Source organism: Trachemys scripta, chromosome 2 (assembly GCF_013100865.1).
Source record: "Trachemys scripta elegans isolate TJP31775 chromosome 2, CAS_Tse_1.0, whole genome shotgun sequence".
Lineage (NCBI taxonomy): Eukaryota > Metazoa > Chordata > Testudines > Emydidae > Trachemys > Trachemys scripta.
Window position 1 is genome coordinate 225387511 of NC_048299.1, and position 25947 is coordinate 225413457.

General features: G+C 42.7%; 1 protein-coding gene across 2 annotated transcripts in view; it reads right to left on the reverse strand.

Annotated features, from left to right (window-relative positions):
* The window catches only part of SLCO5A1 (solute carrier organic anion transporter family member 5A1), a 127957-nt gene that overhangs the window by 15335 nt on the left and 86675 nt on the right, over nucleotides 1–25947 (reverse strand). For both annotated transcript variants that reach the window (XM_034763065.1, XM_034763067.1), the window contains exons 5-7: nucleotides 21571–21735; nucleotides 13651–13849; nucleotides 2992–3151 (exon numbers count right to left, since the gene is read on the reverse strand). In XM_034763065.1, the coding sequence (XP_034618956.1) occupies nucleotides 2992–3151; nucleotides 13651–13849; nucleotides 21571–21735 (524 nt within the window). The remainder of the gene's footprint in view (nucleotides 1–2991; nucleotides 3152–13650; nucleotides 13850–21570; nucleotides 21736–25947) is intronic.

Sequence of the window (25947 nt, forward strand, 5' to 3'; positions counted from 1 at the left end):
GCGAGGGAAAAATATGTGTTGCCCACATTAAACATTCCTGTGATCTTTTCTCTGAACAGTTCTAGTGTCCCCATGCTTTTGAAGACGGGATTTGAAATTTGGCAGGGATGTGGCCTTTGTGTGAGGGGTATGTCTTCTGGCCTCTCTGTAAAAATCCACCCGCATCTCACCAAGTGATAAAGCTTTGAAATATCGCAGTTTGCAGTTCAAAATCACAGTTGAAAAATCTCCGAAGAGTACGTCTTCATTCAGCATGGTCCATCCCCTCACACCTTCCTTGACCAGATTACACATGTGCCTTCCCCATAGAGCGACTGAGCAGTCTCCAGCCGAGGACTACGGAGGTAATGCTGGGCTTTCCCTGTCATGGTTGCTCTGGCTACTTTGGGCTGGGGCTAGGCACTGGAAATGAAAGCAGAGAGTCTGGGACTGGGAGCTGGTCAGGGAAATGAAAAAGGATACTGAAAGTGAATGCTGAGCTGGAGGAGGTTGGAGACTGGGATGAGGAACCAGCGGGGGGTGGGAGGGTGGAAACAGATCTGACAAGGAGCTGAGGAGTACAGGGAGTGTATGGGGAGACTTGGACAAGGAGCTAGGGAGGGGAAGATGCAAAGAGACGGGAGGAGGAAGACCGAAGAGGGAGATTAGGAGCGAGTACAGGGTGAAGTAGAGGGGGGAGAGGGGAAATAAAACTGTCTGTCAAGGAGAGCAGGATGAGATGAAAAGCCTGAGGAGAGGAGAAGGGTACTATGTGGCAAGGAGAATGGGGCTTGGACAAGGAGTCAGCATCAGGAAAGTGACAGGTCAGGGACAGATTGGAGGAGATGAAGTAGAAGAGGTCAAGTTTGTGGGGGAATGCGCAGAAGTCTGCCCACTGGAACACATTCCCCTCCAGAGCCTGGATTGTGCGGAGGATGGGGACGCTCCGGCTCGCTCGGACTTTGTTCCTGGTAGCCAGGCCTGGGCGGGTTGCTGAGGGGGCAGGCTGCTGCCACCCCCAGCCGGGCTCTCCATGCTGCACAGAGGAGTGGCCACTATCAGCTGGCATGCGAAGCGACTCCATACCGCCCCCTCTGCTCCCCACCCAGGCTGAGCAAGCCGAAAATGTACCGGGGGGAGGCACAACGGGAGGAGGAAAGAGTGCCCCCCAGCAGGCAAGAATTCTGGCAAGAGGAGTGTGGCAGCCCCAGGCCAGATGCGGGGGAGGGGGGACTGGCCCAGAGTCATATGTGTCCCACTCCTGAGGCCCCAGCCCTCCAAGAGCTGGCGGGATTGGCTGCTCTGACTCAGGAGGTGGGGCTGGAAGGTTCCTCCGAGAGGCGCTATGTGGGGTAGTCACATGCCCCTTCCTTTACATTGTGCCCTCCTAGTATCAGCAGACATGAGTCATCTCTGAGTGGCAGAGGTCTTTTTGATGGATCTAAAGTTTTCAGCTCTGCTGATGATCCATGTGGGTGTCACTATGGAAGGATGGAATAACTTTCTTCAAAAACAGGGAATTTTACACACACGAACACACACACACCCCTATGTTAAAAGAATATTGTTAAGGTTGCAAAATAAAGTAATCAAAAGTTAGGAAATGCCAGAATTAAGGATGACTGTACAACCTTAATTTATCCCCCTTGTGTGTATGCATTATTATACAGTCTTTAATTACATGATCATAGCCCCATGATCATACTTTTTTCACATAAACTTGATGTCATAATGGACATTTTCTTAGTATCATTTATTGCAATGAATAGCTTGTTTAACCCACTTGAAATTCATGGTGAGAGGTAAGCATTCTCAAAGTTCCTCATGATTAAGTGAATTAACAGGTCTATTTTAATAGTATGTGAAAAGCAGCAAAGGTCAGAACTATGAACTGTATTCAGCAAAGCACTTAACCATATACTTAAGACCCACTGAAACCAATGTGACTTAAGAATGTGCCTAAAGTTAACTACACATATAGTGGCTATTGTGAATCGTGCCTATAGCAGTTGGTTACCAAAAAGTTGTTTCCCCTCCACCTCGCAATATCTTGTAAAAGGAAGCTTTCAATTTTATCTGCACTGGATGCAATGATTATATGGACCTTCAACTTCAGAACTGTTCTGTCAAAACAAAATATCAAATTATCGTCCTGGGACTGACAATTCTCATGTTTCACTGACTGGGCATAAATGTGTAAGGCAAGAGTGTGACATGTAATGAAATATCTTTTCTCTTTATTCCGCTTTAACAGACAATACTTTATAGAAATGTTTGGTCTTACGTTCTCTTCTGTGTGTAATACTGAATGAATTCCAAAGCTTTGGGTTTTTGGTAGCCCAAAGCATTCTGTTGACAACAGGGACAGATTCTACTCCTCACCAGTTCTCCTGTGCACTGGCCCAGAAACTAAGTTTCCAGTCACCAAGTTTCCTTTGTATTTTTCAATCTGTGACCAGGCAATCCCCAAAGAAACTTTTGAAGTGATAATCAAACTGTCTGTACTGGGCTATCTTGATTATCACTTCAAAAGTTTTTTTTCTCTTACTTAATTGGCCTCTCAGAGTTGGTAAGACAACTCCCACCTGTTTATGCTCTCTGTATGTGTGTATATATATCTCCTCAATATTTATTCCACTCTGTATGCATCCGAAGAAGTGGGCTGTAGTCCACGAAAGCTTATGCTCTAATAAATTTGTTAGTCTCTAAGGTGCCACAAGTACTCCTGTTCTTTTTGCGGATATAGTTAGTGTTAACTTATGCTCAAAATTCCCACATTGCTGAAGGCTGGGATGATACCATGGACAGCTGGTGTTCATACCATCTTGAAACATGGAGAAATTCATGCACACGGGGCACTTGTGGGTAAGATTCTCTGAAGCTAGGAAGAAGCGTGCCTTGGATCTGGTACACTCCCCCTTTCTGTACCTATCCACTTTAGCCCAGATCTGCTGATCTTTGGCCCCACAGTACAGATTTACATCATTTTGGATGGGTTTGTTATACACTCACCCCTGTGCTATGATTTCCACCATTGATGCAGCCGGCCAGACATGGATTGAAGTATGTTATTCCATCTGATCCACAGACAGGCTCGTACTCATGAATTTTGCATCCACAGTTGACATTACAGCTACCTGTCAGATTTCTGTGTGCCATAGTAAGTGTAGGACTGAGGAGAGGAAAAATAGATTACATTAGAACAGCATGTTAAACAAGTATGTGCAGAGAAACTACCCCTTTCGACTCTCCTGTAGTTGTTTTAGTATTAGAAAGGTTGCATGGACACTAGTTACTTATTTGGATGTGAGTAACATAAAAGCATGCTAATCCTGGTCTCTAGGCATCAGTGACTTTAACTGAAAACGGCAATGAAAAAATCATTACAAAACTGAAAGAGCACATCTCCTTCCAGATTCCACCCACCAGTCACAAACCATTATGATTATTTATATTTTGTACTGCAGTATGCCATAGAATCATAGAACTGGAAGGGTCATCGAGTCCAGTCCCCTGCACTCAAGGCAGTACTAAGTATTATCTAAACCATCCCTGACAGGTGTTTGTCCAACCTGCTCTTAAAAATCCCCAATGATGGAGATTCCACAACCTCACTAGGCAATTTATTCTAGTGCTTAACCACTCTGACAGTTAGGAATTTTTTTCCTAATGTCCGACCTAAACTGCCCTTGCTGCAATTTAAGCCTTTAAGCTTCTTGTCCTATCCTCAAAGGTTAAGAAGAACAATTTTTCTCCCTCCTCCTTGTAACAACCTTTTATGTACTTGAAAACTGTTATCATGTCCCCTTTCAGTCTTCTCCTCTCCAAACTAAACAAGCCCAATTTTTTCAGTCTTCCCTCATAGATCATATTTTCTAGACCTTTAATCAATGTTGTTGCTTTTTGGACTTTCTCCAATTTGTCCACATCTTTCCTGAAATGTGCACCCAGAACTGGACACAATACTCCATGGAAATCTTAATCTCCCAACCCAGCACGTTCCCAAAAAAGCCTCAACTGCCTTAGCCCTCCCTAAAAACCTCTCTTAAAGGATTTTGCTGTATGCCCTGAAGGTCAACAGCTAGTTTTGGGTTGGTGGGGTTGAGTGGGAGGGGAGTGGATGCCAGAACAGAGGAACACACAGAGAGCTTTGTGCCAGCAGCAACATCTCTTATCTGCCAAAGAAGCCCCAGCCAATCTTGGCTGCAGCAGAATGGCACAGGGATACAGACAATCTCTGATAGGCAGGTCCTAGGCCATTTAGATCTTTAAATGTCAGAACCAACACCTTAAATTCCACCCTGAAGCCAATAAGCAGCCAGCAGATCCCAGAGCACTGGCATCACGTGCTCATGGCAGGAGATTACACTGAACAAGCAAGCTATCCCACTGTGCATCAGTTTCAGTGTCTGAATGGATTTAAGATGTAGTCCCATAGAGTCCATTGTTGCAGCCCATTCTAGAGGTGATCGAGGAGCAGATGGCAATAGCACAGCCCACATCCGAAAGGAAAGGTCACAGCCTCTCAGCCAGATGGAGACAGAAAAAGCAGTCCAAGTCAATGCTGCTGTTGGTTTAGATGTAGACCCCACCAAAATGTCAACTGTGGTTACACTTGATGACCAAATACCTTCAATCAGAGTGGGCGCTGATATAGCCTCCTTCAACTCATCCAGTTGCTCCCCCAACCACCATAATCACCTGTCTTATCCAGACTGAGTCTAAGTCATCCATGACTCATTCTCACCCAGACACTGGGAAAGACACTTGGCCACATTCTGCGTTGGGCAAGATATAGCTATAAAACTGGGCGTCACCAGCATATTGAAAAACACTTCAACCCACATCTAGTTATTAACTGTCTTAGGAAGAAAAAACAGAGATGATCATTGTGGTAGTCTATTGGAACTCTCCAAGTAGAAGAGCAAGGGCCCAACACTATCCTCTGGGAGCTGTCAGCGACAAAGGCACAAAGCCACTGAAGAGTGGCCCTGTCCACCCCCAGCACAGACTGCAATCATGTCAACACTTCATCACTGACTGGAATGAAAGCAGCTGGGAGATCTAATAATATCAACATTAACACCTGGTCTTCATCAATGTCAAGAGAAGGTCATCAGTCAATGCAACAATGTTATTTTGCATTACAAGGTGCTGCAATTGTGTCAACAACATATGTGTAATGTAAGATGAGGGCATGGTGTGTGATATGAAGAAATTACAAAATGGGATTAGCTTTCAGAGATGAGTACCAGAAATCACTGAATGAAAGCAAAGGTGGAAATAGGATTATAAACAGTGAGTATAGAGCAGGGGTAGGCAACCTATGGCATGCCTGCCGAAGGCGGCACGTGAGCTGATTTTCAGTAGCACTCACACTGCCCGGGTCCTGGCCACCGGTCAGGGGGTGGGGGGGCTCTGCATTTTAATTTAATTTTAAATGAAGCTTCTTAAACATTTTAAAAACCTTATTTACTTTACATACAACAATAGTTTAGTTATATATTATAGACTTATAGAAAGAGACCTTCTAAAAATGTTAAAATGTATTACTGGCACGCGAAACTTTAAATTAGAGTGAATAAATGAAGACTTGGCACACCACTTCTGAAAGGTTGCTGATATAGAGAAACAAAGTTTTAAAAAAAAGAGTCTTTATTATAAAAAGCCTTTGTCATATCAATTTAAATAAGACACTTCTTGGAAGAGCTAAGAGAATAAAAGGAACAGATGCTTACTCCGCTCTTCCTTATTAATGAGTAAGTATAAGATATAATGATTTACTTTTTTTGCTAGACAGATTTATTTGAAAAGACATACAGGCTGGGTGGATGGAGGAGCAACTCCCTGTACAGTGACCCCTCCTCCTCCTCCCTCCCCGCAGCTGAGGAGCAATGGGGGCAGGAAGCAGGGGGGAGGGGTCACTGTACGGGGAACTGCTCCCCCATCCACCCAGCTCATGTGTATCTGGACTTCCCTCAGACTCAGACCCCCGCAGCTGAGCAGTTGCCCTGACCTATGATAATATTACAGTGTTTTATCTCTGGGTTACTGCCTGTAATTTTAAAATGATGATGTGAGAGGAGGAACTGCCCTGAAGATACAAAAGTCTGAATCTCCCCCATTTACATTAATTGACCTACCTCAACAAATTACGGTGGGTTTTTCGACTTGACCCCTCAACATCTGGCTGCATAAAGAAGTTCTCACTTCTCCATTCCATCACACACTCACCCTCTATAGCACAGCACCAGGTCACTCTATCTGCTTGACAGGCTTGCTAAGGGAGATGCATACTGTGTTCATGTCTATATCTTTTTTACCTTCAACCCTCCCTCAGTGTTAACTTGCCTTTCCAATACTGAAACACCAAGGGAGCAACTCAGGGCTGCACTGGAGGCAGAGATCTCTTTGCTGCTGATTCATCTGTGCACACCCTATCTCCATCTCACATGCTGCCTCCAAATATTGTAGACTTGTAGAATATCAGGAGATGCTGTATTTCTGCAGGTCTCCTCAACCATCCCTCCCTTACTGGGGATTATTTTGTTTTCTTGAAGCTGAACTATGTTTCCAGAAAGCTGTTGGATGAAAATACTCAATTCATTCCGACTGTTGTTGGACACTATGTCTGAGGAGTGGTCAACTCTACTGGTTTAGGCTGTTATGGCTGTGCATCAATCCAATAACCTAAATTCTTCCCAGTATCCCACCCGCAACTAGAGGCCTTAAACTGCCAACGAAGTCTGGCACATGCACATTTTAAAATTTGGTCAAAAATAACAGCATTTCCTGAATTTGTCTTTCAGTTACAAATTAGTCCTCTGCTCCTTTCATTAATATGATTAGCTGCAAGTTTGAGACATGTACACACCAGAGATAAATCTCAGAATTCCATTTGATAAACTGCATTAGTTAACCTCTCAAAGGACTGTTCTATATCTCGTTTCCACTTATATAATTCTGGCAGAATTAATTAGGAGAAGAGCTTTAGACAGACTAATGATAAAGGGGAATCTACTTTCTAACAAGGATTTTAGTTTTGATTTTTCTTTCTCTCCAACTATTAGTCTATGGGAGGGAAAAGTAAGAGGGGAGAAGGAAGTTGTAGAGTCTAGAGTTTTAAGAGTTGTGGGGCCTCTTATTATTTATTCATACTGAGGGATACACAATCAGGCATTGGAACTCCTTTGTGTTAGGTAATGCGCACACACACACACCCTCAACCCCCACAAGATGGCCCACAAAGTTTACAATTGAAGTAATCCACAGATAAATTCAAAATATAGGAAAGCATTATGTTATCTCCTAAACAGCAAATGGATTTGTATGTGGTTTCATTTTTATTTACTTAGATTGCAGTAGCACATATAATGTACTAGGGAGGTTCCACGCACAAAGAAAACATAGTTCCTGCCCCGATGAGCTTACAGCCTAAAAAGTCTTCAATCTAAAAACTGGGATAAAACGTGAAAAGGAGAAGCCTTGGCTACATAGCAAAGACATTTCTGTCATGATTAAACTAACCATCATCCCAAAATAATGAATAAATTGGATCCACTGTTTAAAAGGTGCCAAGGTCATGCTGGGAAAATTGTGGTTTTGAGAAATGTTTGAATAATCCATTTGCACAGAAGGATGTTACATGACTGGCTTCTTCAATGCTTCTTCCTTGTACATCATGATTCTCTCATAGCCAAACTACCAAGCGTTCTTTTGAAATGGCAAAGAGCAAGGAGAAAAGCGGGGGAAAGGCTGGGTTTAGTTACTGAACCTTTAAGGTGTAGAACAGTAGTTCTCAACCAGGGATACGTGTATCCCTGGGGGTTCATAGAGGTCTTCCAGGGGGTACATCAAGTCATCTAGATATTTGCCTAGTTTTACAACAGGCTACATAAAAAGCACTAGCGAAGTCAGTACAAACTAAAATTTCATACAGACAATGACATGTTTATACTGCTCTATACTATACTATATACTATACACTGAAATGTAAGTACAACATTTATATTCCAATCAATTTATTTTATAATTATAAGGTCAAAATGAGAAAATAAGCAATTTTGCAATAACAGTGTGCTGTGACACTTTTGTACTTTTATTTCTGATTTTGTAAGCAAGTAATTTTTAAGTGAGGTGAAACTTGGGGGTACACAAGACAAATCGACTCCTGAAAGGGGTACAGTAGTCTGGAAAGGTTGAGAACCACTGGTGTAGAAACCTTGTCATGTGGCAGTCAGTTGCAGCTAGAGTTGGAGACTGAAGCTAGGAATTATGTGGTTTTTATCTAGGTTCATTTTTTGTTGTTCTGATCCACTTAGTTTTGATTGGTTGACTGGATTGAGACAGACATAACAATAGCAAATCCTGATGCTTGGGATGGGAAGTTGAGATTTTGTTGTGTATTATTTGTCCCAAAAATCCAACAAATCAATTATATCTTTCAATTTATCTACAATAACTTTAACTGCTCCAGGACAATAGAAGAGTATAACCAAAACCAGACAGTTTTGTATCATTTTACATATCATAAAAAGAGGGGACGGAATTAAACTAATACAGGGACTTTGGTTGCTGATAAGCACCCTGGCAGCCTACCCTGGCTATTCTCTCTCCCTGTACACTGAACGGACAAGAAAAGGCATCAGCCTTTTCATACATTGCCACAAATAAAAGAAGAGTCTCTTTGCAGCCATTTTGATTATTTTCAGGTAAAACAGTTTAATGTTCACGAAATACAAAAACGGCTTTCGGTAGAGCAGTCTGGAAGAGGTCTGTGTTCAGCCTGAATCAGATCACAGACCTGCCCAGTGCTCACCCTCTTCCCATCTGCCACAATTTCTGACCCCACAGCGGACTCCCTGTGAGGTTCCACATAGGGGTGGGATTGCGCTATGGGGCACCTCCCCTTTCTGAGTGGGAGGGTGAGGCCTATGTGCAGGAGGGCCCCTCCATGCATGGATTTGAGGAGTACAATCTGATCTTAGCTATTTTTTTTTCCTCTTTATAACACAACATCTTCAAATATTCCAGATATCTAAGGACAGAGACTACTGCAGTTCATATGCTATCACTTCTGCCTTCCTCACAGGGGTGTGGCAAAGCTTAACTCATAAATATTTGTAAAGGGTTTTGAGATCTTCCTATGGAGTGTACTATTGGTTTGATTCTGTGAGATGCTGTGCACATCTGCAAGGGGCTGAGCTCCTTTCACCCCCACTGCAGTCAGTTGGAGCTGAGGGTGCTCAGCACCTCATAGGACTACTCAGAACCTTGCAAGTTTCAGCCCTAAAATGCTGAGCACTATCATTGTTATCAGGGGCGGCTCTAGGCACCAGCAAAGCAAGCACGTACTTGGGGCAGCCCATTTGCAGGGGCAGCAGGGATCCAGCATGGGAGCTGAGAACCAGCAGGGGGCCCTGGGAGCTGTAGTTCCTTGGTTAGCTCCCTGCCTATAGAGCCAGCCCTGGCGCAGGGAAAGAACTACATTTCCCAGCATTCCCTTGGCCACTACCAACAGGAAAGAGGGGGAGGGAGGGAGGTAGCTGAGACCTCATGCTGCAGCCTGCTGTGAATGGAGAGCTGCACTGGGAAGGGCAGGGATATCATATTTTAACATTCAAAAAATAGGACACTCCACGGGGAGGGAGGATAGCCCCACCCTGCCACCATCCACTCCCTCCGACTGCCCCCCACAGAAACCCCAACCCATCCAACCCCCCTGCTCTCTGTCCCCTGATCACCCCCTACTGGGACCCCTGCCCCTAACTGCCCCCCAGGCCCCCACCCCCTATCTAAGCCCCACTGGTCCTTGTCCGCTGATTGCCCCCTCCCAGGACCCCACCCCCTATCTAAGCCTCCCTTCTCCTTGTCCCCAACTGCCCCCTCCTGAGACCCCCCCCCAACTTCCTCCTTAGGACCCCATCCCCTACCTGTCCCCTGACAAACCCCTGGGACTCCCATGCCTATCCAACTGCTGCCTGTCCCCTGACTGCCCCCCCGAACCCCTGACCCATCTAACCCCCCATTCTCCCTGCCCCTGACTGTCCCCCTGAACCTCCGCCCCATGCAACCCCCACTGCTCCTTGTCCCTTGACTGCCCCCACAGAACCCCACACCCCTTCTCCAACCCCCTTACCGTGCCACTCAGATCAGCGTGTCAGACACGCTGCTGCATATATGCTGCGTGCTTCCCTGCGGAGCCACAGGCTCCCCCCCCCCAGCACCTGCCTTCCAGATTTGAACACCTCAAAATTCAGGAGTGCTCAAGCTCAGTTTGGGCAGCTGTTACTTCATTTCTCCCAAATCAAATATACTGATCCACTGTAACTTGCTGTAGAAAAAGTAGGTTAAAATGGAGCAAGAAATGCTTCCCAGTGGTTATTAGGCCTGGAATTGCTATTTTCAACAGCCATTGCCTTTTTGTTTGTTTGTTTGTCTGTTTGTTTAAAAGGAAGACAGTGATATTGCATTGGCAAATTCCCCATAGAAAGAAAGAGTGGAACAAAAGAATAATAAAGGCACCTCAACTTTTCCTCATTTATGGAGGACAATCTTGTAATATGCATCCAGATATCCTCCAATCACACAAGCTGAAAATTGTTCCACTTTACTGCAGTTCTGTAACCATATGGGAACCAAACCTGTCTGTGTTGTGTGCACATCTAAAATTCCTCTGAATGACCTGCCCTGGGAGCGAGTTACCAGTGACCCAGGCCTGTGGCGGAAGGAGGATGCAGGTGGGGGGGGGGGGGGGCCCAGGGCTGGGGCAGCAGGGGGGGGGGGGGGGAAGGTAATGGTGGGGGGATAGGGGGGAGCCCAGAGCTGGGGTAGCAGGGGGGTGCGGGTGGTGGGGGAGAGCCCAGGGTTTGGGCGGCAGGGGGGGTGCAGCTAGGAGCCCAGGGCTGGGATGGGGGGCAGCCAAAATTTTTGTTGCTTGGGGCGGCAAAAAAACCTAAAGCCGGCCCTGGTTGTTATTATGCTTTGCAATGGCAAAGGATTTCACAGGTGTGCACTGTGGCTAAAAAGCAGATCTGTTCATCATGTATTCCCTTTGTCTCCAGGTTTTATTTATTTGGTTTGGCTTATATGACCAAATTAATTATCGTTCTCAGCAATTAATTCTTAAACTGGTCCAGTGGGTCAAGAAGTATATTGTAGACACTGCAGCTCAGGACCTCATGACATCTTTTGCATCTTTCTCAATTTCAAATTGTTGTGTATCTGGCTTCCATCCAAAAAAATCTCAGGGTGCATGTATCAAATACATGGTTGTGCTTTTTCTTTCAAGTATTTCATGCTCCTTATATTCAGTTTTTCTGGTAGGCAGAATTTTACTCTCCTGTTTCTCCTCTACAGCCAGCTCCCTAATTCAGAACTGCCCAGCCTGGTGCAAATAAGGGCTGCACAAGAGCATGCCTAATTTACAATGCTGGCGGAAGAGCCCTCATGTTACATTTAAATGTTACATATGTCAGATTGTCATTAGAGGCAAGGCTAGAGTCATTCAACTGCATCGTTTAAGATGCTGAATGTGAAATACAGAATTGCCCTGAATCTTACTGATAACCCAAGCAAGCAATGACAAATTGGCAAATGCAAAACTACCTGTGTCCAATGTAAAATTACAGAAAATCTTTGCAAACATATTTAATCTACCTGAGCTTCCTGGTCCAATAACTGTCCGCAATTTAGAACATGCCTGGTATAGGCACATTTACATTACGAAATATCATTACCTGCTTTCCTGAATTTTGAGAGCTGTGTTTGGTTTTTTATGCTAACTAGACACAGCTATTCACTCTCCTTTCTATTGGATGGGTGGATTATGCCCAAGCAAGAAAAAAGGAAATTACTTTGATGTGACTTTTGACTACAAAAAGAAATAGTTATAAACAGATTCTGCATTTGCTTACGAAAATGAAACACAGAGCTAGTAACTGGGATCTATTACAAGCTTAACTTTGGAGAAGGCTATATCTATTTTTGGTATCCTCAAAATGAAAAATTTCCTTTAGAAAATGTGTATATGTTTTTTTTAAATGCTGGCATTCTTTGATGTCTGAGTAAGAGTTTCTTATTAATGAAATGGTTTAAAGCTAGATCAAATGAGAACAACTGAACGAATCTGGGAGAAGTTTATCACGCCGATGACCAGGTTGTAAAGATGAATGTGGGGGTCAGCACTGCTTGTTTTATTAATCTGTATATCAACTGACTTACTATGTGGCTTTAAGTAATTCACACAGGGCCCACTCCTGCAACGTGCTGAGCACCTTCCACTTCCACTGACACTGATGAAGTCCCAGTGACTTCTTTTTTCATTTTGATTTCAATGGGAGTTGACAGCAATCAGTACTTTCAAGGATTCAGCTGTTAATATGCCAACCACCATGTCTAAATGAGAAAGTTGCGTGGGTTTGACTAAAGGTGTTACTTTAAACCTCTTTAGTTAAAGCCAGCGGAGAAGGCTTATTTCCGTTTAATTGAAGTAAATTAGGAATCAGTTTAGGCTAAACTGCTACAAGCTGTTCTTAAAACTGAAATAAGAGTGTCCACACAGGGGTTTGCACTGGTTTAACTACATCAATTAAAAAAACAATTTAAGTTAAACCAGAGCAACATACTCATGTGGACAAGCCCTGAGTTCTCCTGTTTGTGACAGCGGGGCCATAATACTTACTTCTAAAATGAAGAAGGAGCTGGTTAGTTACATTTCATCTGAAAGATTTAGAACAAGGCAGTTTTTCGTTCACTTGTATTTCTTCATTTTACTGCCAGCGGGTGTCACAGCATTTCAGCTGAAGATAGATAACCTATGCAACCCCTTCCTTGCTAAATAATGTACCTGTGGTTTCTGTCCCCATTTCCTGCTTCTTCAGCCAGGCAGTATGACACGATGGCACCCCATCCCCCAAGATCATTTCACTCTACAGCCTGACCCTCAGCACTGGCCCCTACCTATCTGAGTCAGAATCAAGGAGGGCTGTGGCTTAGGAAACAACAGGCCAGCTTTACAACTATGGAGGATCCCCCTGCATTTGGCTGCTTCTTCAGGGGCTGATTTCCCCGGCTCCATGGCTAGATTCTGCTGGCAGTGAAGTACAAAGCAGACACATAACACCACAAGAAGATGGGACCCAGGATTTATTTTCTTATTTGAATTTTTTTCTATTTTGTTCTTTCTTCCTTTTCTCACATTCCCCCTTTCTGTTTTGCATGTGGTCTATTCTCTGTCCCCTCTTTTACCCCATTTTTTTATTGAATAGTTTTCTCTCCTCCTACTCTGCTTTCTTCATGGTGTCTCCGAGTGGAACACAAAGCCACTAGTGCTGAAGCTCAAAACTGAACTTCCAAACCCAAGATACTTGAATGGGTTTGATATCAGGCAAAATAAGTTCAACCATCTATCCCCTTCAGGCTCAGGCACGACCAAGAATACCTAGGCCACCCAAATGAGTGTTTGATAGGCTTTCATTGTCAATCAGCTATAAAATAAAAGAATGTTGGCCATACAGTTAAACCATGTATTTATCTGACTGTGTTCACCAAGTTCTTGTTTGATGAATAGACTTCAAAAATAGCTCATTTTTAAATTAAATAAAATAGCTAGATTTCTAGCAGGCTTTTGCAAATAGCTGGCATTGCAATCATTGATTCAAAGACACTTACCCCGTTGTGTATGGGATATTTATGCCCCCTAGATTAATGCTGTCACATCCAACAATGAAAAGCGTTGAAAAGCACAGCAAAGACACACCGCTGCAAATCATAGCCAGCTTCGCAGACTCTCTTGCACCAAGTTTGAGCTTTTTAATAATGTAGCCACCTAGCACAATGCCAACCCCAGCACTTGGGACAATAATCACACCTGTTTGGAGGAAAGTGAGATGTAAGGTTAAAACAGGAACTGTGGAGAGAGAATAGAAAATAAATATTGGTTTCACCCACTAATTAGATTATGACAAATTCCACAATATGGCCCTCATTGACTAATTCACTACCAGCAAACTGAGTCAGAATTTTTAGCACTCTGGGACTGATGTCAAAGGATTAATAAACGCTTCTTTATGATTTTCCCGGCAGCAGAAAAAGAAAAATTGCATATACAAGCAGAAATATTGATTTGTATTTATTTCAGAGTGGGCTGGCTACTGGTGGCAGGCAATCAAAACATAGCTGCACAGCACAAAGACTGTTACAGCCCAAAGGTTACAAGGCAGGCGATGACAGGACCCCTTACTGCTCTGGGTAGTCCCCAGAATATCACAAGGAATGCAGATTGATCTAGTTTAATTAGTGAAATTCTGATGAAATTAGTTCAAATGTTGGGGTAAATCTGCTTTTCTTACTCCTATGATGAGTCCCAGTGAAGTATATGTACTAATCCAAACCTTCAGGGCAGGACCAAACTTCATAAGCCTACCTCGTTCTAACAGCCTAATGAGTCTTTTTTCTAGGAGCTCTGTAAACTTTTATGGTCATAGATGCTAACCAGCTGATACCCAGATTCTGATATCTTTACTCATGTTGAGCATTACCATGTCTCATGAGTGGTCCCCTTGATTTTAACAGGACTCCTTGAAGACTCACTGTGAATGAAGGTATCCAAATCTGGCCCTTAGCATTCCACCACTTGAAAGACTTGGCACTTAAAATTTAGAGCACAATAAACTTTAAGCCCTGACATGTTTATGGATAAGAACTGTGACTATGCTGCTATGAACATCAATTGGTAGTGTTGTAGTGGGGCCACAGGCTAGCCCTATCTCCCAGTGCCCTGTGGAGTTGCTAAACTGTGCAAAGTTCCTGTTTTTCCTAGCTTCTCCTGGCTCTCACTGCCCATTGCTTCTTATTGTACATCTTTAAGTGATGGTCTTGCTCAGGGAGATTCATTCAGCATCAAATGTGAATTTAGAAGCTTTCAGACAGTTGCATCCAGTGAAAGGGGGCTGAAAAAATCATGATAGGCGGTTTTTTTTTTTTTTAAATGATGGGACATGTAAAACAAAAGTCTACTGAAAAACATATTGTAATATAGCTGCAATTGTAACAGAACCTTCCCCTGCTTTACCCACAAACATTTGCAGAAGACAATCTCTGTAACAAGTCTGAGGTTGAAAATGTGAAAATAACTGTTAATAAATGTTACAAGCAATGCCACCATAATTACTACACCAACTGTGAACCTAAGATCTTAATAATAATTCTGTGTGGAATTAGAAAGATCTCTCAATCTCTCAACAGAGTGGGCGTTAATATTTTTAATTCTTTCTAAAAGAATGTCTCTTCTGAGGGAACAACTTCAGAGCTGTTAACTCCCAGGAGAATAAACAATTGGATATGAATGCGAGAAGGACATAATTCCAACTTTTTTACCCATTCTGAACATTTTCTCTCTCAATATTTATCAAAAGGACAAATAGCAAAATGTTAACTTGATTAACTGTAGTAAGGCATTTGATATGATCTCGTATGATATTAGTAAGGCATTTGATATGGTCTCGCATGATATTCTTATCGATAAACTAGGCAAATACAACTTAGATGGGGCTACTATAAGGTGGGTGCATAACTGGCTGGATAACCGTACTCAGAGAGTAGTTATTAATGGTTCCCAATCCTGCTGGAAAGGTATAACCATGGGGTTCCGCAGAGGTCTGTTTTGGGACCGGCTCCGTTCAATATCTTCATCAACGACTTAGATATTGGCATAGAAAGTATGCTTATTAAGTTTGCAGATGATACCAAACTGGGAGGGATGGCAACTTCTTTGGAGGATAGGGTCAAAATTCAAAAGGATCTGGACAAACTGGAGAAATGGTCTGAGGTAAACAGGATGAAGTTTAATAAAGACAAATGCAAAGTGCTCCACTTAGGAAGGAACAATCAGTTTCACACATACAGAATGGGAAGAGACTGTTTAGGAAGGAGTATGGCAGAAAGGGATCTAGGGGTTATAGTGGACCACAAGCTAAATATGAGTCAACAGTGTGATGCTGTTGCAAAAAAAGCAAACGTGATTCTGGGATGCATAAACAAGTGTGTTGTAAGCAAGACACGAGAAGTCATTCTTCTGCTCCACTCTGCACTGGTTAGGCCTCAGCTGGAGTATTGTGTCCAGTTCTGGGCACTGCATTTCAAGAAAGGTGTGGAGAAATTGGAGAGGGTCCAGAGAAGAGCAACAAGAATGATTAAAGGTCTAGAGAACATGACCTATGAAGGAAGGCTGAAAGAATTGAGTCTGTTTAGTTTGGAAAAGAGAAGTCTGAGAGGGGACATGATAGCAGTTTTCAGGTATCTAAAAGGGTGTCATAAGGAGGTGGGAGAAAACTTATTCATCTTAGCCTCTAAGGGAACAAGAAGCAATGGGCTTAAACTGCAGCAAGGGAGGTTTAGGTTGGACATTAGGAAAAAGTTCCTAACTGTGGTTAAACATTGGAATAAACTGCCTAGGGAGGTTGTGGAATCTCCATCTCTGGAGATATTTAAGAGTAGGTTAGATAAATGTCTATCAGGGATGGTCTACTCTAGACAGTATTTGGTCCTGCCATGAGGGCAGGGGACTGGACTCGATGACCTCTCGAGGTCCCTTCCAGTCCTAGAATCTATGAATCCACCAGGCAGTAACTGTTCTGAGGTAGGGCACAAGCACAAGGATTGAAGAGCAGGACAATTTGGAAAGCTCTTTAAGCATTGGTCCTCAGCTATATCAATTTACAGCAAGTCAGGATCTGGCCCTGTGTACTGTCCATCTTGTTGCTCTTCCCAACTTTCTGCAAAAATCCCCTCACACTATTTTATTCTCCTTCCCCACTCCCTATAATTTATCTTCATTCTTCCAGATACCTCCTTCTGACCCATCCTTTCCATTCAGTGACCTCGCTACCTCTTTCTGGCTTGGTTTTCAGTTATTACAGAAAGCTGTGCTGCTCTCCCATCCATTCTGGGCCAGATTGTCCTTAGAACAGGAGCTGAGGGGATAAGGAGAATGTTTGTCTCCACTTCCCCCCACCCCCTCCACATTCATCCCACTCGGGCAAGAACTAGGGAACAATTGAAAACCGTGCACTCAAGGAGCACAAAAAATTCACCCTTAAGGGAAGGGGACAGGAACACGCTGACCTGCAGCTAGTTGGTAGCACAGAGGGAAGCCTGCAGCAGCATACATTCACTCAGTATATCATGGGGCTTGGAATGCAATTTTGCCCCCTGTGCAAAGCAGAACTTGATACTTATATTTTTTTTCATACAGTGTATGTGAAATGGAAGGTAATAAACTATCAAAATAACATAGTCACTACTACAATGGCTCTTCCAGAGGAGCTTCCAAAGCAAAGCATATACAACTAATTGAGGTATTCATTTTTCACTTTCAAAGTCATATGATGGAACAAAACTGAGATTTGATAGTAAGCCATTGTACTGCACTTTGCTTTATTTTACAATGATGATTTGGCATACAGGATTTTTTGTGTGTGCACAAAATATTATGCTGTATATAGTACCTAAGATCAGTTTTCAGTCAGTAATTTTTGGGCTCTGCCCTTTTTGCTGTTGTCAGAATGCTGCAGCACTTGAAGCTTTCCCACAGGAGAAAAGATGATAACAGCTACAATATTTGCTCCCAGCATTGCATTTCCAAAAGGAGTAGCAAAGAGATTTTAAAAATCAATTCTGTGTAAGTTGTACACTGCACTTTTTCTAGAAAAGAAGTAGAACCAGTTTACTGTATATTACTATATTTAGGAACAGTAGAAGTTACTAGTGAATGCAAAAGAGTGTAGATTTCAAAATATAACCCTCTTTCTTCACACATTTTTGTAATCTACTGAATCATTTTCTCTTTTGAGCTGAAATTTTCCAAGTTTAGCCTCTGCCCTGAAGTCAACTTCTTGTTGTTTGTTTTTAGAAAGTTTAAGAGCTTTAGGTGTTTTGGGTTTTGTAGTTCACTGTGGGTAGAAAAATTAAACTTTTCGCATTTAAAAAATTCTAACCACTTTTTTTTTTTAAATAAAAAAGACTACAGCAAAGGAAACTTAAGTTCAAAACTTGAAATCTTGCATGGATTTAATCCTCACTGAAGACTAATGCCTTTGCTTTGTTTGAGAAAAGAAATTGAATGAAATTTAGCAAAGAGATGGCTGTTTGTAAATTGCCAATTGAAAATTCACTGTGCAAAATCTCAGTAGGTCTCCAGCTGGCCACACAAAGATAGAAGCACTGAGCATATATGTACAGCTAGTTAAGTGCACATCTGAAGTGTAGATATTTTGGTTCAAAGAATTTACAAATTACCCTGCAACTGAAGCTAGAAGAGCTTGTAAACTAACAGTACAAGTAATTTACAAGCTCCACTGGTGTCACTGAATACACTGGCTACCTCCAAATCTTCTTTTTCCTTCAAAAGAACTCTAGAAAAATTAAATGTTACTAAATAATTGTAGGAAATTACCCACCTGCCACAGTAGTAAGTGGGCAATAGAGGGGGGAACTGTGATTTTTTGAGAGTCACGATTACTCCCTGAGGATCTTCTCTGGGGCAGTGCAGCTATATACTGCTCCATACTCAGGATACAGCAAAGGCTCAATCTAATCCTAACTTTTTGGAATTTTCCAACCTTTGCGTGTTTTGTCTCACATGAATGTTTTATTGGCACTCGTTCTTGTGTGTATACAGCCTCTAATGTGAGTTACGGGTCAATAATTCCATCAAAACTACCAGTGATGCCATAAATCATGAGAGCAAAACTCCTAGTTTGTGTAACCACTAGAACCATCAGCGGGAATTAGCGTCCCATAAATCATAACTGCCATTATATTTTATATGAGAGTCAAAGTAAATAATATCTTTCATTGGACCAACTTCTGTTGGTAGAAAGGATAAGTTTCTGAGCTACCCAGATCTCTTCTTCAACTAACCTAGTGACTCTTCAAGAGACCTGAAGAAGAGTTCTGTGAAGCTCAAAAGCTTGTCCCTTCTACCCACAGATGGTCCAATAAAAAGTATTACCTCACCTACCTTGTGTCTCTCGTATCCTGGAACCAACACAACTACAACATCACTGCAAGCATCTGTATGATATAATTAATTAATTTCATGTCCTGCACAGGATGTCTCTCCCCGCTCCACAGGCTTCCACAGAAAACTCCCATTGCTGCTACTTCCCACTGTCCTGATCAGGATCCCAGAAAGACTGCTCTTTTTTTTCCACCGACCCCGGACTAGATAGACACCCAAGGTTCCAACTCAGATCCTCTTTCTCCCTGTCTCTCCATCTCACACTGCTTCCCTCCTTTCCTGGATCCATGCAACCAGACAGTTTTCTCTCCTTCTCCTACAGTTCTCTCTTCTCTTCTGGAGTGATCATGCATGCCTAGTCCATTGGTACTTCACTCACGCGCTGGGGCATAGCCGGGGCTAGGAGGTGGGGAAGTGACTCCATTTTGAAGTTTGGAGTATTCGAATAATGGCCAGAGATTTGTTGTCACATTGCCTCCCAGTAAGATAGGAATTGCCACGCCAGATCAGATGAGTGGTCCATCTAGTTCAGTATCCTGTCTCTGATGGTGGCCAGTAACATGTGCTTCAGTGACAGATGGGGGAAAAAAAACCTTGAAGTTGGCAATTATGGAATAGCTTGCCTATAGAGGAAGATTTTTCCTACCATTCTCAGTTAATGGTTGACATGTCCTGAAGCATGTGGATTTATTTCCCTCCCATTTTTTTAATCTTATTTAATGTAACTGGATATTCTATCATATAAATGTTCATCCCTGTTTTTAATCTTGCTAAACTCCTTGCTTCAATAATAATTTGTGACTATGAGTTTCATTGAGTCATTGTGCATCTCAAGAACTATGGAATTTTTAATGTATGTTGTACAGCAACAGACACGCTTGAACTGCTTCAGAACCAGGAAAAATGGGAAAAGAGAATACCTTTAAGAGAATTAGTGTTTCTGACTACAGAAATGAAAAGATACTGAAAGTGAAAAGCTGGAATGGTTTTCCTTCTAAAATGGTGCATATTCAAAGAAGTTCAAAATAGGCCATGCAGGGAAAGATCAAGGCTTATTATTGCTTGTTTTGTTATTATTTCTTCGATATTTCTAAGTACCAAAAATAGCGGTGGATGCCTTTCAAAGATATGGCCCCTACCCTGAAAGACTTACAATTTAATAGTGGTGTGACAAAGGTGGCAGGGTGAATTACCAACAAAAACAGAGGGAAAAGGCAAGTTTAATCCATATTATACCAGCATGGACCTTTGTCTCCTTCTGGTACCTGAATAACATAAGAGTTTTATGAGTGTGTTTCTGCCTCCAAGTTACTGGGCCAGCTGTTTTCACTCAAACAGTGGAAAGTCATGCATTTAGCCCCAGAGTTTCTGGGTTCAATCCCCATAGATGGGCCCAATCAGGGGCTTTGTTACACAGGGAGGTATGTAACAGGTTCGTTACTCAGGGCAGAATGATCTTCTTGATAGTTTTGTATTATTTTTTAAAATGTTGTGTTTCTCTCCCTTGGTTCTCAAAGGTGAGATGAAAGATGTGAGTTTTTAGGAGGGATTTGAACAAGGAAAGGGAGGTGGGCTGGTGAACAGGTTTGAGGAGGTCATTCCATGCATGGAAATGCAGGAGGCAGCTCAGAAGAAAGCACAAAGATGTTTGTGAGAGAAGGAAATGAGAGGAGTAGCAAAGGCTGCTTTCATCAGCAGAGTCAAGAGAGCAGGGCCAACACATGGTGCCCAATTCTGTAAATTATTCTGCGTAGGGGGCCCTTGCACCCACACAGAGCCCCAGTGAAATCAGTCAGGCTTCATGTAAGTGCATGGGGGTCTGCCCCCATGGAACAAATTACTGGATCGGGCTGTATAAGGTAGGACTTTTAAAGCACGGACAAAAGTTTGAACTGGATGCATGTTGCAATGATGAGCTGGTGAAATCTCTCCAAGAGGGTGGATACATAATTTAAGTGATGAGAGAGATGATTCTGGCAGCAGCATTGTGGATGGGCTGGATTGTGGCTGTTATAAATAAATAAACGAGGAGGAGATTGCAATAGTCAAGGTGGAAGATGAATGAGTAGGGCATAGACAAGTCATTTGGCCACTGGAGAGAAAGGAAGGGAGAGATATTGTAAAGGTTGAGGAGTACAAAGTAAAACTAGATTTTAAGAAATTAATATTAAACAATATAAGAACTTATAAGTCCTTTTAAACTAATGGCAGATTCTCTGTACCTTGCATGTGATCATGATGGTCACTTCTGACCCTAAGGTCTATGAGTATGATGGTATTTCCCCATATATTTTCCCCTCACAATAAAACTTTAATATAACCTAAAAAAATGGCAAGTTTTTCACTTGTATAAAACAAAAACAACAACATTTGGTTCATGTTTTATTAAACAAACATAGCAAACACCCACAGAACTACTGGAATTCTGAACCAAAAAAGTAAAGTTAGACATTATTTAGCTGGTAAGATTATAATTTTAAAGTGAGTTTTATTTTTTTCCTCTATTGCTTTTGTTTCAGTGGTCAGAAAATGATAAGCCTTTCAATGTTGTGCTAAAGGCAATGCCTTACCAGTGTAGATGCTGGCATTGGAAGCTGGTATGCCAAACTGTGACTCGATGAACTTGGGAATGAAGGTAATAAAAGCGGTAACAATGGCACTCTCAGCTGTGTATGACAAACTCACAAAAAGGAATGTCATGTTGCTTAAGATCCTGACAGCTGCTCTTGGAAGCTCTACAAAATGACAAAAACGACAAATAATATAATGTTATAAATAATGAATGGAAAACAAAACAAATTGACTTTCTTTGAGATGGACTGTAAATAATGGTTTCTTAACATTCAGCCATATTTGCTAAGTGAAAAAGAAAAGAAAAGAGCATCTACAGTTTGGATTGGAAATATTTCCCTTTGTTCTTCTGCTATCTGAATGTACTGTATTTTCTGGCGTATAAGACTACTTTTTAACCCAGGAAAATCTTCTCAAAAGTCGGGGGTCGTCTTATACGCCGGGTGTCGTCTTATAGGGCGGGTGCTGAAACTTCCGAGCCGGACTGGAGAATCTGCGGTCGCCGCATATGGTGGGGGGAGCTCAAAAACGGCCGCGGCCGCATCCCCGCCCGATGACGAGGTGAGGGGGCACCTCACCGGGAAGGTGTAAGTGAAGGGCGGAGCAAGCTACAGGCGTCCGGGACGCCCGGGGTATGGAAAAAAGAGATAGAGCGGCGCTGTGCCCAGAAAAACACGCCTCTTTCACCCGTCTGGCCCGCCCTTGTATCCTATTACCGTACCTCCTTCTCTGCCTCTCAGATCTCGCTCCTGAGGACTGCAGTGAAGCGGCGCAGGCGCGCATGTGCGAGATCTGAGAGGCAGAGAAGGAGGTAATAGGATACAAGGGCGGGCCAGACGGGTGAAAGAGGCGTGTTTGCGCTACCGCTCTGATAGTCTTGGAGACAGGGAGGGCTGGGCAGGCAGGGAGAGCTGACCAATCCAAGCAGGCTTTGTATACAACAACCAGCCAATCGCCGGTAAGGTACATCGCTTGCCGTGATTGGCTGGTTGTTGTATACTGGGTACCACATACAGTACAGCACCAGTATCTGTACCTGTTCATACAGTATAGCACCAGTACATACAGTACAGTATACAAATATCCAACAGTCAAAACCCCATCATGGCTCCACCAGCAAGAAGAAAGAAATATGAAGCCAGTTTCAAACTTAAAGTTGTAAACTTTGCCATGGAACATAATAACTGCGCTGCTGCAAGACAATATGGAGTAACAGAAAAGATGGTTCGGGACTGGAAAGCAAATGAAAAAGCATTAAAGAGTATGCCAAGGGGTAAGTGTGCATTAAGAAGAGGCACTCCACATTGGCCAGAACTCGAAAAACATGTAGCAGACATGGTGAATGAGCATCGCCAAAACGGTTATGTAGTGACACGAAATAAAATACATTTGTTTGCACTTCAGTGGGCCAAATCTAACCCAGATCACAGCAACAGATTTAAGGCCACTGTATCCTGGTGTACTAGATTCATGGGAAGGCATAATATGGTACTGAGGCAAAAGATGAAAATTGCCCCAAAATTACCTGCAGATCTTGATAGCAAAGTAAATAGTTTCCATCGATACGTAATACAACAGCGCACTAAACATGGCTATGCGTTAAGTAGTATTGGAAATATGGATGAAACGCCAATGAATTTTGATATGGTTGGAAATAAAACTGTCCATCAAAAAGGTGAAAAAACAATTTTAATTAAAACAGGACATGAGAAGTCCAGTTTTACAGTGGTACTAGGATGCACAGCTGATGGCGCCAAACTGAGACCAATGATTATTTTTAAAAGAAAAACAAAGCCGAAATTCAAGTTCCCTGTTGGTTGTTTTGTACATGTGAATGAAAAAGGCTGGATGGATGAAGAAGGGGTAAAGCTATGGCTTGATAATGTATGGAGCAGGCGACCAGGTGGACTTATTCAAAAATGTAGTCTACTGGTGTGGGATATGTTCAGGGCTCATTTAACTCCCAGCACCAAGCAAATGCTTGCAAGACTAAACACAGATGCGGCAGTTATTCCTGCAGGATTGACATCGTTGGTACAGCCACTGGATGTGTGCCTAAACAAGCCATTTAAAGATCGCATTCAAGAACAGTGGAATGAATGGATGGTTAGCGGCGAAAAGTCATTCACAAAAGGAGGAAACATGCGTGCTCCACAGTTGGATGTTTTGTGCAAGTTTGTCATAAAAGCCTGGAATGATATTGATGCAGAAACAGTAATCAAGTCTTTCAAGAAGTGTGGCATATCAAATTCATTAGATGGTATGGAGGACGACTACTTGTGGCAAGATGAAGAGGAAGCCGAAGCTGAGACCACACCATCTGATACGGAATTCGATCCATATGATGACTGCCTTACAAATGTATCACAAGATGTCATTGATGTACTTATGATATCAGATGACGAACAGGAGGATTTTGAAGGCTTTTAAAGGGAAACTGTCACGCCAGCAAAACCTGTAAAAATACCGTAGCTTGCAGTTATGATGGGCGTTGCTAACTCGCCAGGGACTTGCCCGGCACTTGCTCTCTCTCTCGTTTGTCATCTTCCTCCTATCATCATCAGTTCCAGTTTGGTTGACAGCTTAGAAAACAAACAGCATGGCAGCTCCCATGGGTTTATTGTCTTATCCTTCCTTTCAGCTTTAGAGCGAATTAGGAAAAGTTTAATCCACTTGCACTGTTTTATGTTTACATGTTTGATGACAAACAGCCTTATGTTTATAAGTGACAGTTTTCCTGCTAAGTACCTGCATGTCATAAGCATTTGAATTAAAATTACCATATTGAAATCAAATCTGATGTTTTTTTAAATTTTTTTTGGTGTGTGTTGGAAGAGGGGTAGTCTTATACGGCGAGTATATCCCAAACTCTATATTTTAACTGGAAAAGTTGGGGGTCGTCTTATACGCCCAGTCGTCTTATACGCCGGAAAATACGGTACCTGTCTAGGCCCCTACTCCAGCCCTGCACAGGCATAGGAGTCCATTATAGCACATCTGCTTGCAGGAATAGAGGCTTTGGATGGTAGTGCTGAAATAGCAAAAAAGCAGGAATAGTTTTCAGGTTATTTCAGAATTTCTTTACTGTATCTTTCACTTCTGAAGATACAAAATTCTGATGTTTCTGTACCAATAAGATTGTTTCTTGCACTCTACATTATCAAGATAGTCCACATAAATCAATCTACCACTTGTAGTATGTTAACATTTTATTGTAATTTTGCCTAAATAAACGAAGTTTTAAAAAATTTTATTTGGGATCCATTGATGATAATGCCATAATCCAGTAGCATATAATATTTAGCCATATTTATTAATAACGCATGTAGATCTAACATACTGAAAGTTAAAAAATATTAATTTTCAATAAACCACATATAAAAGTCCCAGAAGGAAAAAAAGAAAAAAACCTGTTAAGACTGAAAGCACATAACATACTCCTGGGGTAATTCTGTGCCAAAAAATTAAAAATTCTGTGCACAAAATATTAAAATTCTGCAAATTTTATTTATCAAAATAGCACAATGTAATCACGCCAGTTTCAATTATTTTGGTAATTTATTTCAAAATACCTGCCGGCAACTATGGCTGTAACAATACAGACAACAAAAAAAGATTTCCCAGGATTAGAAAGTTAAAAAAACTCCTATGACAACCCATTTCCTATTTCTCTGTCCCGTCCCTCCAGAGCCCAGCCACGCCCACCCCTGGCCCAGATACCCACATCCCCTCACCCCAAACCCCAGCGGCAGGGCCCTCCCAGCCCAGACACCTGCACACACACACCCCAGAATCCTGCTGTGGAGTGCCCCCACCCCAGCCCAGACACCTGCACCACTTCCCCTAAAAACCCAGTTGCGTCCCCCGCAGCCCAGACACCCACATCCCCTCTCCCCCAGGCCAAACCTCCAGACCCCCCCAACCAAGACACCCTTGCCCCCAGAGCCCAGCCGTGGGCTACCCCCAGTTCAGATACCCTCACCACCTCCTGCCAGAGAGCCAGAGAGAGAAAAAGCCTGATGCTGGGTCCCAGGCTTGTACAGAGTTTCCTGCACGCCACCTCCTTCCTTCAGGTCATACTGGGAACCACAGCCACCTGGAATCCTCCAGCTCCCCCTTCCTGTTCCCACTGGCAGTGTCATAAGAATGGCCATACTGGGTCAGCCCAAAGGTCCATCCAGCCCAGTATCCTATCTACCGACAGTGGCCAATGCCAGGTGCCCCATTGGGAGTGAACCTAACATGTAATGATCAAGTGATCTCTCTCCTGCCATCCATCTCTACCCTCTGACAGAGGCTAGGGACACCATTCCTTACCCATCCTGGCTAATAGCCATTAATGGACTTAACCTCCGTGAATTTATCTAGTTCTCTTT